Source organism: Trachinotus anak, unplaced genomic scaffold (assembly GCF_046630095.1).
Source record: "Trachinotus anak isolate AG129_WGS33_773 ecotype Australia unplaced genomic scaffold, CSIRO_AGI_Tana_v1 ptg000018l, whole genome shotgun sequence".
In the NCBI taxonomy this organism is placed as follows: domain Eukaryota; kingdom Metazoa; phylum Chordata; class Actinopteri; order Carangiformes; family Carangidae; genus Trachinotus; species Trachinotus anak.
In genome coordinates, this window is record NW_027273869.1 from 7,523,189 (window position 1) to 7,541,015 (window position 17,827).

General features: G+C 42.0%; 1 protein-coding gene across 4 annotated transcripts in view; it reads left to right on the forward strand.

Annotated features, from left to right (window-relative positions):
- Window positions 1-17,827, forward strand: part of gramd4a (GRAM domain containing 4a) — a 52,863-nt gene that overhangs the window by 12,412 nt on the left and 22,624 nt on the right. For 2 of the 4 annotated variants that reach the window (XM_071501971.1, XM_071501970.1), the window contains exon 3: window positions 1,908-2,028. In XM_071501971.1, the coding sequence (XP_071358072.1) occupies window positions 1,908-2,028 (121 nt within the window). Of the gene's footprint in view, window positions 1-1,907; window positions 2,029-9,453; window positions 9,538-9,574; window positions 14,336-17,827 lie in introns of those variants that run through there. The other 2 variants (XM_071501969.1, XM_071501973.1) reach the window with 2 other exon arrangements.

Here is a 17,827-nt window from a genome sequence, read left to right on the forward strand (position 1 = left end):
AGAGTCTAACAACAACAATCTCGACAATCTCTTACACGTGAATATGTAGCCAATATTTTATTTTGTTTTGTTTGTTTCTTTTTGAGTTCAGTTCAGTTTGCCTGGAGTTGTGGATTGTGGCTTATTTGCAATTTAGATTCACACCGCTGTTTCAGAAGATGCGTTTGGCAACATCTGTTCACCTCTGTTCCACACCAGACAGATGATTATTCATATGGTTAGAATAAATTCTGCTCAGTGTCCTTATGTGCATCTTCAGGATGAAATGATTGAAGGCTGATGGTGGGTGTGAAGCACAGCGCAGTAGCTATTAATCTCACAGCACTGATGCTTTTTGAAGAATTTCATTAAATGGTGATTTTCATTTGTTTGCATACATTTTACAGTCATATGGGCTCAGTCTTCTTTGCTTATGAAAAAAAAAACTGCATTCAGAGAATGGAGTTTTACAGGAGCAGGACATAATGAGATTCCTCTGCTCACATCAGCCACAGTCATGAAAGAGGGAGAAGGGGAACACAATAATTAATCGGCCGATAATCGTCCAGGGTGACGTCAGGGCTTGACCTAGTTTTGATCACCAGGAGGCTCTGACTAAGAGTTGATGGCTGCATTGAACACATGAAGGTGTGTCTGTAGCGAACCATTACCGATTAGACAAAAAACAAAGCTGTCAAAATCCAAACCAAAGAGCCTTGTAGCTGATCGGCTGTAATGCAGCAAAGATTCTTTTCACTCCCGCCGTCCAATCCTTTCTTCTCCTCCACATCCTCCTCGTCTTTCGTTCTCTCTCTCTCTGTTGTCGTCCTGTCTCCAGTTTTTCTTCTCCACAACACACCTCCAGTAGAAGCTCTCATTTGTTTTCTTTGAAGTGCTTCTTCATTCAGGGACACTCTCTCCATCTCTGTGTCTCTGTGTCTCCCCACCCGCCTCTCTCGTTACATTTTGGTTCTTTCCCAAAGCACATTTTTTTCAGGTCACTGTCAGTTTTGTGCTCTCTCTCTCTCTCTCTCTCTCTCTCTCTCTCTCTCTCTCTCTCTCTCTCTCTCTCTCTCTCTCTCTCTCTCTCTCTCTCTCTCTCTCTCTCTCTCTCTCTCTCTCTCTTCCTCTCTGTCTGTCTCGCTCTTTCGTGTGCTCTCGCTTCTGCAGAGAGCACATCAGCTGAAGACATTGCAGTGTGTCTGTGCAGACACACACATGCTGGTTGCTGTCGGGCAGAAACTGCTGCAGCCTGTGTGTGTGTGTGTGTGTGTGTGTGTGTGTGTGTGTATGGCACGAGTCTCTTAAAGGACCCTAGCTGTAGTGGAGCAGTGAGGCTCAACCTGCAGTGCTCATCATCCTGCGAGCACAGCCATCTCTCCTCTCCTCTTGCTCTCTCCTTTCCTCTCCCTCCATCATCCACTCACCCCTAATTCCTCACACTCTCTCCCTCATTCCTCTCCTCACTCGCACAGCTGTCATCTCTCAGTCACTGCCGTTCACACACGTTGTGTTGCTAGTTGTGTGTGTATGTGTGTGTCAGGGTTAAAGCCCTGAGTCAGATGTGTGTGAGTCATCAGTGGTGCTGTAGTCAGAAGAAGGGGAATATCCTCTTTTTCGCCTCCCTCTTCCTATCTCACTCCTGCTGGACGTAAACCGAGAGAAGAAACATTACCGTGAGTCATGGCGCCATGCTTCTGTGTGTGTGTGTGTGTGTGTGTGTGTGTGCATGCGTTATGGGATATTCCTGCATGTGTTCTCTTGTTTGCATTTTGTTGTCAAGTACTTGTATTTCTAAAACCAAACATGTCTTTCTTTTGTTGTCTCTGTTTGTGATTGGAAATGTGTGTGTGTGTGTGTGTGTGTGTGTGTGTGTGTGTGTGTGTGTGTGTGTGTGTGTGTGTGTGTGTGTGTGTGTGTGTGCACAGGCAGGTTCAGGGTCTCCGACCATGGCTGCGGCCATCCAGGAGTTCCAGAGGTCGGAGTCAGACCGACTCAACGAAGTCAAAGGTCACCTGGAAATTGCCTTACTGGAGAAACATTTCCTACGTGAGTTTACACAAACACACAAGCGTAACACCAGGCCTGGACCAGATCACAGTTTTCCCATCTTTGTGGTCAGCACATATGCGGCAAAACACAATCCAAACAGACATTTTAGTGTCCCTGTTGGTACAGTGGAGGGTCAGTAGACTGTCAGTAAGAGGTTATCATCAGTCTTTGTCATTCAGTAGTCAGAGCTGTAATTTACTGTTAATGATTTCCCACAGTCTATCTCCAATTCCGGTGAGAGTGATTTTCGGCTTTACCTGGAATCCCTCTTGTTAGCTCCTAGAGAAAAGCTCTGGTTATACACAATGTGTAGGTGCTGAGATGGTTTGCAGCAGCAATAGCAAGAAAGCAACAGGATGAAGAGAAAATATGAGTTGCAATGGTGACTTTGTGTTCTGGAGATGTTGCCTCTTGCTATAATTTCTTATCTTCAGTGCCTCTGTGATGAGGGTCTTGATAAACTTGTAGCTGATGTGAAAATCTCCTCATGCTGACTCTGATGTGTATCTAACTCTAAGCCTGTTGTGATATCAGACTGCTTTGTGGTTTCACAGTCTCGCAGGAGGTTGGTTTTGTGCAATTTTCTTGGTTGCCGTCTGCAACTTGACTCTAACAAGATAAGCAGTTATGCTGAATACAAGAAACAGCTGAACTTTAAAGATAAACTAATACCAGGTGTGTCTGTCAGCAGAACTTGGTTCCATTGCTTTATATAATGTTTATTAGTTTCTATGAAATGCTCAAATTGTGTTTTATCCTGTCTGACTGTTAAAGTTTAGGATCATTAGGAGTCAATACACAAAGTTGAAGGTAACTATGTAATCTGATATTCAGAAGGTGTAATAAAGACAGTAACATCCTGTTTTGATAACTGCTTGTTAGCAATCCTGAAGTGTAATGAAAGCAAGCAGCTGCTGAGCTGATCTTAATCTGTTTATCCTGCTACAGCAGAGGGACTCACAGTGAGGGGAGGCCTCAATGAAGCAGCAGTGCATCCTCAATTACCCCACAAACCTTTCTATTATTAATGAATTTATTCATTTATTGCCTGCACCATGCATATCCATATAATGTAGAGTATCTACAGGGAAGTTAATAGCAACATATTACACATACATCAAGCTGACACCTGATTTACTGAAAGGAACACACATTTACACTGCTGATAATAACATTAAAGATTTCTAAAGCAGCATCTAGCACTGTTGCTTCATTGTAGAGCTGCATGCAGCCCAACTCAGCCTGGCCTTGCCCTGCTCTCCCTCTCTCTCTCTCAGACACACACACACACACACTAACACACACACAAACACATAGCCTACGGGCTGGTGTGCCATGGTGGGACTGGCCATCGGGTGCACCGGAAGAAATCCCACCAATGGACTGTCAGAAAATCCATAAAGTTTTTAACAGGCCCCGTCTGTCACTTCACTGGTCCTCTCTGTGCTCATTGAGAGCGTGCCCCCACCTCAACCCTGTGATAAACAACATGACCCGCAGTATTGCGGTGATGCTGTTATTGTCACAGCCCTAGTCACTATCGGCAAAAGTAATATCACTGCACCGCTGATGACAGAGACAAATGGAGGGATGAAGATGTGATGGATCATCTGTAAACGTGTGAACAGCAGGGCTCATGGAGGAATGAATGGGCGATGCAGAGGCAGGTAGAAACGAGGGGAAGCATCCTGATGTGAAACAAACCGTATGATGCTCATCCCAAGTCCATCCACTCAACTCACACACATTTCCAGGCTTGACTAACCTGGTATCCAATGAGGGGTACTGCTTGTCCTGTGCCGCTGCAGCACGTTGACAGGCCCATGGTGTGTAATGGACTGTGAAGTCCACCACCCCCCCTTTCTGTGCATGTCTATTAGAGAGAGAGTGAGAGACGGGGAGAGAGAGTGTGAAAGAGAATACCTCAGGCTATGTCCTCTCTCATAATGCCTGTGCCTGAGCTAAATAGACTGAAGTCATGGTCACATTGTCAGGAGGCTAGCTAGACAAGACCTTTCTTCCTTCCTGTTTGCCCTTTCTTTGCTTCCTCCTTTCTTTCTTTCCTTTTTAAAGAACATTTCTCTAGAGCTCTCTTTGCCTTTTTCCCTCCATCCTGCTGAGCTGCTCTTTCAGATTCTGCCCACCATTCCCTCTTCATTTCTGGATCAGTCTCTGCTCTCCTTTATTTTCTCATTTATCCTCTTCTCTTCTTTTCTCATGCTTTTGAGTTCCCGTTTCCCCTTTTTTGCCTTCTCTCTGTCAGACTCAGCAGTATTCTGAGGTTAAGATCTGACAAACACGTGTTTGCACACAAAGCAGGTAGAACAGCTGTGACAGTTTCATGAGCTCAAAGAGTTCAGAACAGAAATGCCATCTTAGCTTTACCTAAGGCGGCAGTCACTTGGCATTTTGCAAGGGGATGAACCTTATTGCCTTCTGTTGTCGATTGGGAAAGGGTAGAAGTACCTCTAGGTAATGTGTTTTTTTTTTCTGACATTATTTCAGGGGCTTTGCGTGTTTCATTCCCTCTGATTTCTTGTAGCCGCCTGCTGCTTCACCCTGACCATCTCACTCTCTGGTTATCCATTTCTGTCATGCCTCTCAATCTCCTGTCCTCTCTCTGGCTGGTACAACCGTTCGTCGAGGAACACTGAAGCATGACAGTCCATTAGCACCTAATGGAGTCCTGAGCTCTCTGCCTTGCACTTGTGTATTTTATTTCTACTATTTTCCTTTGCACTCTACTCCACTTTCCTTTGCTTTATGTTGTCGTTGTAACAAGAAAACAGGGGACTGCTGAGCGTGTGATTCCTCATACGGTATAGCCATCTACAGAAAGCATGCATTCATCATGTTCTCAGTTATGTGTTGAGAATAGAAGAACACAGTCTTAAACGCTTATATACAGTTTGTCATCAGTTAAAGCTAATGAGATTAGTGGGGTGAAACAAAAGATTCCTTGTAGCAGGATGTTATGAGTTTATGAGTTGTGTAATGGCTTTTCTGGTAATATAGGAAAACTACATACCATACTGTGGAAAGACCAGCCATGGTTTTCACTTTGAAAGGATGTCATTTAAAAGTGCAATGTCTGACTTGAAGATATCTGTAGCTACAGGCTGCTTTATTTCAGCCTGTAGTGCTAACTTTGCAACCTCATTGTAAAGATTTGGGGAAAAGATGACTTGCACAAAACAGCGTATATTATATATATTGATTTAGCTCCTCATCTGCCGGCTGCACTCTGGCTGGGATAAATACAACCATCACCACCATTGCAGTTATGTTTTTGGGTTTCTTTTAAGAACAGTACAACACTGTGAAAGTCAGCCCCACACATGTAAACAAACCAGCGTTTCAGGATGTATAGGCAGGGTGACTAGCTCAGCTGGCAAATTTCCCAGGATGTAGATTTCTGTATATTCACTTAGTGGCCATTCAGCCAGCTAATTTCTGTGTTTACTTTTGGTCAGACTCTGAGAAAAAAGTGTTTGAAATACAGCAGAAGAGCAGCTGGTGTATTATTTGTGATGCAGCCAAACAAACGTGCATTGTTTTAGTAAAGGTGTCAGTCAATAAATGTCCCTTTTCCATTATGCCATGAGCAACCACGATCTGATTTCATGCTGCACGTGGCAGGAGTAGTTTTCCACTCCACAGCAGGGGCGCAGTGAAGTTGGTTACATTGCTGAGAAGTTGGAATTGTGCTGCTCTTCAGCTGACAGCTTAGTGGCTGCTCCTGGCTGCCCCATTAATCCATTGCAAAAATGAACAATGTATTTTTGAGTAGCCTTTTTGATGAAGGAGCATTTCCTGTGGCTGCTCCACAATAAAAGCCACCCTCTGAACAATTGAACACTGTTCAGCTGGTGAACCCCACCAGTTAAACAGTGCTCAAATATAAATTTTTTGAGTTTATGACGGTTGTTTTAACAAACCAAGCCAGAAAATTCAAAAACATTGCTTTGGGATCTGGGAAATTATGATGGATAGTTTTTTCTCTGGATGAGCCATTCCACTTTAGCTGCTGCTTGCTTTTTCGTGAGTTTGAGTTTATGTTTCAGTTTTAAGTTCTCTGAACAGTTTCCTTCACTGTGGAGGAAAGAAGATGTTTTGGTATCTTGCAGTTTTACAAACATGTAATCCCAGAGGGAAAGCACAATCATCCATCATTCCAAGCCCTGAAGTGTGTGTTGGTTTTGTGCTCATTTCTCTAATGGTGCCTCAGGATTTAACCCAAGAAATGAATTGGGCTTCTTAGATTTCTTGCACACTCAGAGTTGAACAGAGTGTAGGCGTATTCTCTCTCTCTCTGACGTCTTTCCCTCTGCTGTCTAAAATAAAGCCGGGGCCCACGCTGTATGCTAAAACAAACACACTGCTTAAGTGTATTGTCTCTTGCCTTCGCAGGAGGCATGAGTTTTCATTCCAGATGGTGTGTGTGTTGGTGGTCGTGGTGGGGGAGGGGGGGGAGGGGGGGGGAGGGGGGGAGGGGGGGGGGGGGGGGGGGGGGGGCTACTTAATTGGTTAATTTGTAACCATGTTTCCGGACGTGAGATCACTTAGAAGGAGGCAGCACACACGCACACACTTGCACACATGCAGGGGGTGTTGTGATGCCCTTCTGCTGTGTTTCCTTCAGTGTTTCTCTCTTTGCCTCTTCCGTTCTCTCTCCTCTCCAGGTCCTTATTCATTCCCTTCCTCTCATCTGTTCCGTTCTGTCAATGGTTTGTATGCTCACGCACCCCACAATAGACTAATCAACTTAAAGTCTTTTTCATTGTCTTCATCATTAAGAATAAATGCATAAATGTGGATATTCACATCATTCTACCTTGACCGAGTGAAGTGCTGCATTAGTCTCTATAGTCTGTTGCCTGGTTTATGGCCATGTTACTATAGACACCATAGGTGTGCATTATCATCGCTGAGATGAATTGCAATATTTTGCAATCTGAAATACAAGCCAATATTACCAGGTTCTTATTTAAAATTCAAAATTGGCATTAAGACGAGACTCAGTTCAACCTAGTGATAAAGCCATGTTGGAGTAATTGATAATGGCCTGTTTGTGGTTACATGTGAGTTATGGTTACATACCTTTGCCAGCTGTTACAGTTACAGCTGTTTATAGAGTGGTAGCTATCCTTTTAATAGCTCTCAGTGCTGTATTAGGCCATTTGGGGCAGTGTTGCAAATCAATGAGCAAATCTGTTCTATTGCAATACTGGATTATTTATCTTAATATTAAGTATCTTTATCTGTCGGGTAGCCAAAGCACCCTCACTCATACACAGCATCCAGTGTCTGATAATTTTGCCTATACACAGTTAATATAGAATATAAATAAAAATATCAATATTCCCAATTGATGAAAAATATTATCCATATGTTATCCAAATGTCAATATTAATATGTAAGGTATTTATTGTTAAAATGCTGTACAATGTTACACATTTGAATGGTACATTGAGAAGTACAGAGTTTCAAGTTCTCAGTAATCATTTGATCAGCCATTCCTTGATGATATGCAGACTGGCTGCTCCCTCCTCTGTTATACGAAGCTGCGCAGCTTTTTGAGGTTGGAAATTTACAGCAGCAGCCACAGAAGACACATAATGGAGATGTAAATTATGCAAGTGTTTCAGAATTAAACTGCACTATACTCTGCACCTAGACACACACATTAAGTGTGTGTGTGTGTCGGTCTAAAATGACCAAAGTGGGAATATATGGATGTGGTTTTGAGTGTGTTTCTTTATGAATGTTTGTGTGGCTCTCACTCTGCACTTACTGCATACCAAGATTTACAATACGCACTCTGAGAACACATTTTCCTTGAGTGATAACCCAGTGGTAGCTCTGTGATTATTATAGTTATCGATGTAAAACTAGAGAGACATATCAATTAGACAGAGCTGAACTGAATTGACCCTCCAACTGGTGGTGAAAGGGGTGAGGGTAGTGCCACTGGAAATTACCTCATGTAATTCTATGAGCAGGCTTAAAGTGCTAAGCTTTCATGGTTCCCTTTCTCTGTTGCCCTTTGGTTCTCTTCTGCTTTTATTCTCATTCTCTGTCACCCCTATCTCTAAATGTCACTGTCTGTCTCACTGCTGAACATTAAAAAAAAAAAAAAAAAAAACCTTCACTGATATTTTTGATTGACTCAGGAGTTAGGATTTTAGTGCTAATGATCATTTTTGCATTTCATTTTCACTGAAGAAAATATGAAAATGATGCTGAGATTTTTGCTGGAGTCTGTGCCAAATGAGCATTTTGCCTTAACATCTTACCTACATCAGGGAGGTTGCTGCTCCTGCAATTTAGATATCACACTTATTGCAATATTGATAATGTTTCGATTATTTTTTCAGCTTTAGTCTTTTCTTCCTTTGCTCTGGTGTCCTCTTTTTGCTTCTCCCTTTTGCCTACTCTTTTAGTCTTGGCTTGTTGTTACCTCTAGTTTTTTCTGTCTCAGTTTTTTACGTTACAACAGACCTCATTTGTTTGGAGCTGACAGATGTTGGCAAGCTATGAAAAAATCCACAAACACATGTAGCCATTGCGTCCACAAGCCAAATAGATAATCACACAGAAGCACAGATGCACTGGACATTTTTTCTGTTGACATCCATCCTTGTCCCGGCCAGAGTGTCTGCATGTTTGTAGTGCTTCTATAGTCTCACATTGCGCTGTGTAATAGGCAGCCCCTACCGTAATTGGGGTTTATTGGTTTTACCACAACTATTTCTCTGACATCTGAAAGAACTAGGTGTGTGTGTGAGTGAGTGAGTGAGAGAGAGAGAGAGAGAGAGAGAGAGACAGACGCTATCCTGTTTGAGGTCACGTTTTGAAGGTCAGTGTCGGGGAACAGACCAGGCTTTGTGCTCTACAGTGACTGGATGATCAATACAGTGTCCTAGCCGCTGTCCTACTTCATAGTGGGCAGGAAAACACATACATGAAGTCTACACACAAACAAGCACAATGCTGCAGCAGCACAACTGAAAGCTAATGGATTCAGAGATGAACTGCAATGGGTCTGCAATGTAATGTGGTCTTCACAACACCATCTGCTATTCTATAAACCCACTGGTACTGGGAAACCACCCTGAGGAACAAATAGGATCCAGTGGTGTGTATATTTTTAATGTCCACTGATGTTAAAAAACATATGGATGGTAAGAATCCAGAGATTTACACCCACCCACTCAGGTTATGTTACCTGTGTGGGTGGACTATGGCTATAAGTTTAGATCTCTCTGCTCACTTGCTGACTAGTTTTCAGACACTCTCTCAAGGGCAAGACATAGCATTTGAATGTTACAACTGAGTCGATGGATATATGTTTTAATTAAATCATAATGTCTATTTTTTCAAACTACCTGAGCTACTCTAAAATATTTCCTCATACCCCAGGCAACTGCAAAAGTACCCTCTGCGGAACAAGTAGCCCTATTGGGGAAACACTGAGTTGCAGTATACAGCTGCTGTGGGAATACGGTCAGTATGAAGAAATATATCTCTTATATCTCTTCTGAGGTCTTCTTTTTTGAAAAGCTGACACCAAATCTGATTTTTCTTCAAATACTTTAATGTAAGAAATTATTTCTGCTGTCAAAGTGAATGGTAGCAGCCCTGGACATATCTTGCTATGATGCAACCTTGTCCGTATTTGTTTCAGTTATCTGCAATAGGATATAAGCTAAACCACAAAACTGCCTAGAAATTGCAAGTTACATTGCTAATAACTGGTTTTGAGTCATTACATGTGACAGAGTTGGATGACAGGGCAGTATAAAACAAAGCAGAACAAGTCTATTAAAGTATTCATTAAACCCACACTAAGACCTTTATGTTTTTTCACACCTTTGTGTTTGGTCTTATAAAGTTGTCATTTTTTATAGTGTCATCAAATTTTACACATCAAACGATCAATGCAATCAGCTAGTTGTATATGTCACTCAGTGAAGGAGCTCATACACCATAACTGCAAACCATAATATTGCACAGATATTTGCAGACATGTCTTCGGATTGTGCAAGAAGTAATTTGAGGCTTCTCTTCATGAGTTATGCCCATTCTTTTGGGCAGTGTCCATGGGTGTTTTTCTGCCAATGCATGTCCCTGAACATGATATGAATCATGGCAGTCACTGTCCAGAATCCCACACATGGGCACCTGGCATGCCTTGCACCAGAATGCCTTTTTTTTTCTTGCACATTATGCACTTTCTGCCTGATATGTCTGGTGAGGTCTCTGACTGCTTGGTGGAAGGTGGGGGAGAACGCTGTCTTTCCCTCATCTGGTCTCTACTGGGATGTTGTAGGCTGTGTCTGTTCTGGGACAGTGGGGAGAGAGGATTCTCTTTTAAGCCCTTCTCCTCTTGGGATTCTCTGGAAGTGGTGGGCTGTGGTGGACGTCCTGGAGGAGACATCTGCTCAGGAGGGGAGATTTGTGGTTGTTGTGGTCAGGAGGGACAAGTTTGAAATGACTAAAATAGTTGGATAGTATTTGGTTTATTTCACATATTAATTACTTCTGCCTTACACTATTCTACAATAATAGTCTTATTTATTTTGCATACATACATTTACTTGACTGTGCTATAATGATTAGTTTTGCTTAAAGGGAAAACACACAGTAGTATTATTGTAGGTACTAAGAATAATAAGTCTGTAATCCATCATCACATTTCTACAATCTTTAGCCTACACAGGCCATCATGATGTGCATCATTTCATAATAGCATTACCTATTTGTCCTTGTAAGGATCTATCCTATCACTAAAAATCCTCTTGTCCTCAGAAAAGCACATCATGGGTGCTGAGTCATTTTCATTCTCTTCAGTATTTTCTCCTTGAAAAATCAGCTCCAAAGCCTCAGCTGTGTTAAATATCTTACTTGCCATAGCTTTCTGTCTTTTATATCTTTTCTTGCCATGTTACAATAAACAATAAACTCACAGCCCAGACTCTGTCTCAGGCTGTGACGGCACCCGCTGGAGTCAATAGGAGTATCGATTCAGAAACATGACTCTATACATCACCAATGAAGATGGTGGATGACAATTAATTCATATACATATAGATGGAATAAGCAATCCACCAGGTAAAAGGGGAGACTGTCCCAATGTTTTCCAACTTTATGTATTAGTTGATCGACAGAAGTAAAAGGCTCACCCAGACAGCCAGGGGTTTGCTGGATAGCGCTATTGATAGCATGTTTCTAACTCAAACTACTGAGGAGTAATGATGCTCTGAGGACAACATATCTGGGATTTGATAGGATCCCGTTGGTGTCAGAGGCTTTAAAGTAGGTTATAAAATAAAAGGATTGCAGTAATTGATGAAATTGTGAATTTGGTATTGGAGAGTTGGTATACAATGAAAAATGGAAGGATTTGACAAATCTTAGTTTTGTATTCTTGGAGCTAATTATGCAAGTGATTGAGTATTCTGTGGGACACTGCCTCATTACTCATAGTTGTTCTACGATGATGACGATGATTCATTTTCCTTCTAAATAGGCAGCAGTACATGCTGCATGATAATGAGGAAATCTTACTCAGTGTTTGCTAAGGAGACCCTTCCTGTGTCATAGGTTAGCACTGTTCTACAGGAAATGAAGTTGTTGAGGCAGAATGGGTCCTGACAGTTCACTAGCAAAGGTTAATGTAATTGCATATTTGAGTTTATTATGCCTCAGTGCCGGCAACAGCTGTGACTGGAGGCTGGAGTGGCTGGAGTTTGGGTTGTCCATGTATCCGTCCGTCCATCCAATACTCATGAATGTGAAATCTCAGGATTGGCTGGAGGGTGTTTCATGTCCATTTGTGCTCAAGATTTTGGTGGTGAAAGGCAAAGATCACTGTGATCCCATAGAACACATTTTTGGTCATAACTCAGGAATTCATACACTAATTATGACAAAATACATTTAATACCTTTATATTAAATTGTGTCAAAGTCTTTACTACACATATTGTACAAGTCCAGACAGTCATGGATGTAAACTGCAACTGGTTTGCAGAGACATACAACCACAATGCTAATTCTAGTTCAGAAAAGTGAGATGTTGAATGGACCTGTAATTGATGCAACCTCTGTATTAGTGAACATATTTTACTGTAGCTTCTCTCGACGCACTCTCGTCCATGTCGTAGTTCTTAGAGTTTATTTTTGTTGCACTGTCATGCGTACAGTAGTGTTTAGTCATCATTGGGTAGCTGTAACAGAGCATGTGAGAATGCAACAGGTGGCCATGTGGGAGAGAGACTAAGTTCTCAGTGAAAAATCACAGGCTCTGTGTTTTGACCAGGCACCGTGCCCACAGCACACTGTTCCGTATGTGCTCTGTCAGTGTTTTTAAGGAAGACATTGAACGTATGTGTGTAAATGTCACTGGATTAAAGCAGTAGTTAAGTTCCTCAAGTCAGTTGCAAGACCTGTGTTTGTTTTTCTTACTGTTTCCCTGAGACCTCTTGGTTCCCAGTGCTTGGCAGAGACTGCAGAGCCTTTGACCAGATGACTGTGATGTAATGAAATCTATGATGTGATTACTGTTCTCCAAATGAGCAGATGCTGTCCTCCCTGCTGACACAACATTGGATTACAGAACTTGTTTGTCTAGATTATTTATTGCATGTTTATTTCATCTTGCCTTATAAATATTGGAGCATGCACAACAGGCACAGTAACATAACACAGAGAGAAGACAGACATACTGTTACTCCCCACATACCGCCTGTCAAGGAGTCTAGCTCTGTGCAATGTGAACAAGGGGTCATTAAAGACACAAGAAAAAAGGCACAAGAAAGAAAGTGTGTTGTTTTGACATGGTAGGGAGGCTGTGAAGTTTGAGATTCAGCCATGAAGTCAACATAATGTTGTGGAGGGGGAAAAGTGAAACAAGTGGGTGAAATCTAGGTCACCCAGAGATATCAGGGCCAGAGTGGAAGGAGGTCACTAAGAGGAAAGAATTTAAAAAAAGACACAAAACAAAAGGAAGACAAATTACTCACTCTTTGTTTACAAACTGAACTACAGTAGATACATTGCAAAATGCAAAACTGGAAAGAAAAAAAAAAGACTAAATCAGGGACTATTATTATAATTTGACACTGTAAACACCTAAATGCTTGTTTTGAAAAGTCAAATATTATGACTGTGACATTTGCAGTATGAACAGTTTAAATGTAAACGGCTGTTGTTGTAAATATGCAACAGGTTTCATTCAAAGGTGAAAACGAAAGAGCATGATGCCTTTTCTGTGCCTCGTGTACCTCTTCTCTTTGTCTTTGGTCAGTGTCTTGAATGGCGTATTAACATCTGCCGATTGGCAGGAGGCCACAAAGCTCAACCTTCCCTTCTGTTCAAGTCAACTAGTGTTGTGGCAAACACTGTGGTGAATGGGAACAATGTAAGGCCAGTGTGAAGCGGCTGATTCTCCCCCTCTCTCCCTCTCTCTGTGTCTGTCTTTCTCTGAACCCCCCCTTGCCCCCACTTTCCTTTTAATGAAAGGAGCCATTGTCTCTGGCCTGGATTGAAAAACTCACACAGTACTTTTCCTTTGAGGTCTTAAAAAACGTTGCCTGCTTAGATGAAAACGATTTGCTTTGCTTGCATGTGTACAGTACTCATGCACACTCATGCTGCTGCACACAGATATGAACGTGCACGACCCAGAGCACAACAAACACGCACCCACGACCAGTCATATAAACCTATACTGACACATGAACTTGCATAATGCGTGTGGGTTTGACAGCTCCAGTGTGCAGAGAAATCTCAGATTCCAGGACCTCTTAGTCTGCTGGCCACCCAGCAAAGCCCCACCTCTCTCTACCTCCACTGCCCTCCTTCTCTTTCTTCCCAGTGCCTAACACATTCATACCAGCTCCGGCCACTGACCATCACTCTCGTGGTGGAGGCCTATCAAAATAGTCTCTTGTGTTGCTGTTGACAGATTAGCTTGTCCTTGGTCTCTGAAGGGGAGAGATAAACATGGAGCGTACACCTAAACTTTGACAAGTTCTGAGGAGTTTTGAGGTCATTACGTAGTAGACAGTACAAAACAAGCTGGACCTGACCTGGAGAACCTGCAGCCGTGGCTCACTTTCAAGAAAGACCCAAGGCGGCCACTCTGCCGTCCCGGTCCTGTGCGAGTGTCCCAGGGACAGGTCGACTGCAGAGACGGATGGGTTTGTGCAAGACGGAGGACTGCACCTTTGACAGCTTTGAGCTGCTTTACAGTGGAGCTATCGATAAGATTAAAAGCCATAAAAGTAACCTCAACCTCAGTAAGTTCCATCAGCTTCACCATCAGGAATTTATTCTAAATTTGTCAGCTTGAATGAGATAACTTAAGCCTGTGTTCATTGGCCAGCCTTGTTTGGAAACCACACTGCACTGTTTAAAGCTGTTATCATCAGGATTTAATCAGACAAGCCTCATGTTAGGCACTGTTAATACCAAGGACTTTGACAACCTCTTTTGATATTGGAAAATCAGTCAACATAACACAAACCTACTGTCTGTTGTCTCATAAACCTTAGGATGTCAGTTTCAGCCAGTCTGTTTGCAAGGCTTGTTAACCCAAACTCATCACTGTCCAACTAAAAATAGAAACGCTCTAAACATACAATGTTACTTCTATAAGGTAGTAAATCTTTCTTAATTCTGTACTACTGGTCTGCATCATGGTGTTGATTTTGAAGTGAAACTGATTATAACCTTTGTTAAGATAACTGTAATGTTAAAAGATTGAAAGTTGTACCATCTTACACTAATTGAATTATCTCTGAGTTACTTGATCTTGTGTATAATCAGCAACAAAAAGGTGACACAGACTGCAATGAAAACGCAGGCACCAAAGTACAACAGAACTGAGCGCACCCTTGTTGCACTTTGTACTCTGTACAATTGTTGAGCACCGCAGCAAAAGTTGATGCTAACCTAAGGCTGACTGCATGAACAAGGTTATAAAAAAAACCTGAGAGCGTCACAAGATACGTCACAACTTTCTCAGTTTGTGTCTAGTGCAAGCTGTGGTTAGGAAGTATAGCAAGAGCTATGCTACAAATCACAGAAGGCACAGTGCATGTCCCTGAAAAAGTCTGCTATGTAATTGGCTATTAAAATTAAAAATAGACTGGTAAGTTTTTAAGTATTTACTGTGGAAATGGATGTTTCAGAGAGTGCAAAGGACATTTTATGAGGTAAGCCTGTACAGGTGGCACCCAAGAAAAAATCCATTGCATGAAAAGAAGCCTGGTGAAATATTGGCAGCACATTCTCTGGTCAGATGAAACCAAAATAAATTTGTTTGGATCAGATGTAGTCCAGCATGTTTGTCATGGACTTGGCCGAAACTACCACAGTGACAACAGTGCAAATTTTCCATTTTGTACAATCCAGTTTAATCAGTGTCTACTTTTTGCAAGTCAAGTTATTCCATTTTAGCCACATTTATTCAGTAAAGCTTGACCTCAGCCCATTGCAATGTTAAGATTGTATCTAAAATCTCAGAATATTTCACTCTTCAGCACAGTGTTTGAGTACAACTTGACCATTTTTGTCTCCTGATGTACTGAATCTGCTGCATTACCTAAATAAACAAGGTCACACTTTGGCCTCAGTCACATCCTAATGTCACAATTAACTTCCCTCAACATCACTAGTATTTTCTGCTGCTTCCAGACCTTTGTTAGCAAATAATATAACTCTTATTTCTGTTTTTTAGCTTTGAGATTAGTGTTTCATTAAAAGCCTACATGAGAGAGAAGGTCAGTGCTATTAAAAGTGACATCTCCTGGCATGGCATTTAGCTAATCCCCTGCCTGTGTTACAGATAAATGGTCTAGTTACTAGCCTTCATTATGGCCAAAGAGACCTTGTGATATGGTAACCCAGGATGAAGATTTATATATAGAAGACTGCAATCCAATTTTGGAAGCTGAACTGGCGTGTTGACAGTATTATTAATATGCTATCTGATGTAGAGGGCCTCTGTGGAACAGGAAAACGATTGTACTCCATCTCTCTCAGTCTGACACACATAGCGTATTGTGTCATGCTGTTCTGTATCGTACACTTGCGGCCCCACATCTAATACGGTATTATAGATTATTATGGAATGAGGCATTTCTTTTTCTGGGGTTAGGAAGGATATGGTCAGTATGGAAGGAAAGAATTATTGGAGAGGAAAAGGGTGGAGACGGAGGAAAGGAGTTCTAGAGGATCATACACACACAGGAATGATGACAAGGTAAACGAAGGGACTGACATGCAGTATAGGGGCAGGAAACTGGGGGGAAGGAAGGGAGTGACAGTGTGGTGAGATAAAAGAGAGTAAAAGGTAAACAGGATCTGGGGCTCAAAGGTATGGACAGCAGCACCCTCTTTCAGCTCATTATTTTGGTTGTACAGCCCACAACTTAATTGTTTTTGGTTGAGTCTTGCCGCTCTCATCAACCCCATTTCTAGCAGCAGCTGTTTTTCCCAAAAACATTCTGATAACCAACCTGATGACCAAGCTACCCACCTGGCACCAAACAGCAAATGGACAAAGTTAGTGGCCAGCTGGTGGACATAGGATGTAGTCGCAAAATTTGCTTCAGGAGCTGGTGGAAACTAAAGCAGATATAAAAACATTTTATCAGTGAATGTTAGATGTAATTCAGTCAGGTGGACAGAAAGACAACTGCAAATGAATGCTACTGTTGCTCCATGTTTGTTGGATGTATAAATAGGCAAAACGCTTCCTAACATGTTCACCAAATCAACTTTCTAAGCGCATAATATGTCAATGTTGTGTTACAGGTTCTTTTAATAGAAAAAATATTATTCTATTAGTCTACTTCAGCCACAGTACTTTGGAAGAACAAAGTATAATGTCACAGTTATCATAAACTACTGATCTGGGTTTTGTCTACACCACCCATGGTGCATTGCTGCTGCTGCTGTTACCCCTTTGTCTGAAAGGTTTATAGTTGGCTGTGGATCTCATGGCGCAAGGCAACCTAGACAGAGCTAAGCTGCTTAGCCCATAGCAACCTTTGGCCAGCCTCTCGCTTATGCTGTCTCTTACGCACACAACGACGCACACACACTCATTCACCGTCTTGTTTACATACATAAATACAGGCACTTCATATTCTTATGTTAGTAGATAGGGAGGGGGACACACAAACTGAGCAGATGGAGGGATGTATGAGAAGAGTCGTACTGTCAGGGAGGAAGTAAGAGTTGTGTTTGTGGCTTTCTGCCTTAATGCCCCAATGCACAGGGACCAAAATATGAATTCTAAACTTGAAATGAAAATGAAGAATGTACTAAGCACGTACGTTATGGGGTGTGGAGATACAGTATATGTCCCCTCTCTGTTAGAGCACCCAGGATTGCAGCCGGTGCTTTAGCTGCAGGAGGTGCTGGCAATGAATGTTTTATTAGCGTTAATGGGAAGAGATAAAGGACAAGAGTGAGTTATGAGATTAGGTGATGAGAAAGAGAGAAAGAGAATCTGGCGGATAAATTCTTGTAATACGAATCCCCTACTGTCTGTGTGATGAAATGATCTCAGGTTAAAGAAAGGGGAAGACACGATGATGTACATGTTCATTAGAGGGGATGCACAGCTCTGCTTTTATCAGTCTTTACTGTCAGGTAGAATAATGAGGTTACAACTGGACTGATCCAGGCAATGCTCATGTTTTAAGTTGGAGAGATGTTGATGTCATTGTTCAGTGGCACAGCTTGTACTTCTGTTCCCAATACCGTATAGTGTTGTTATG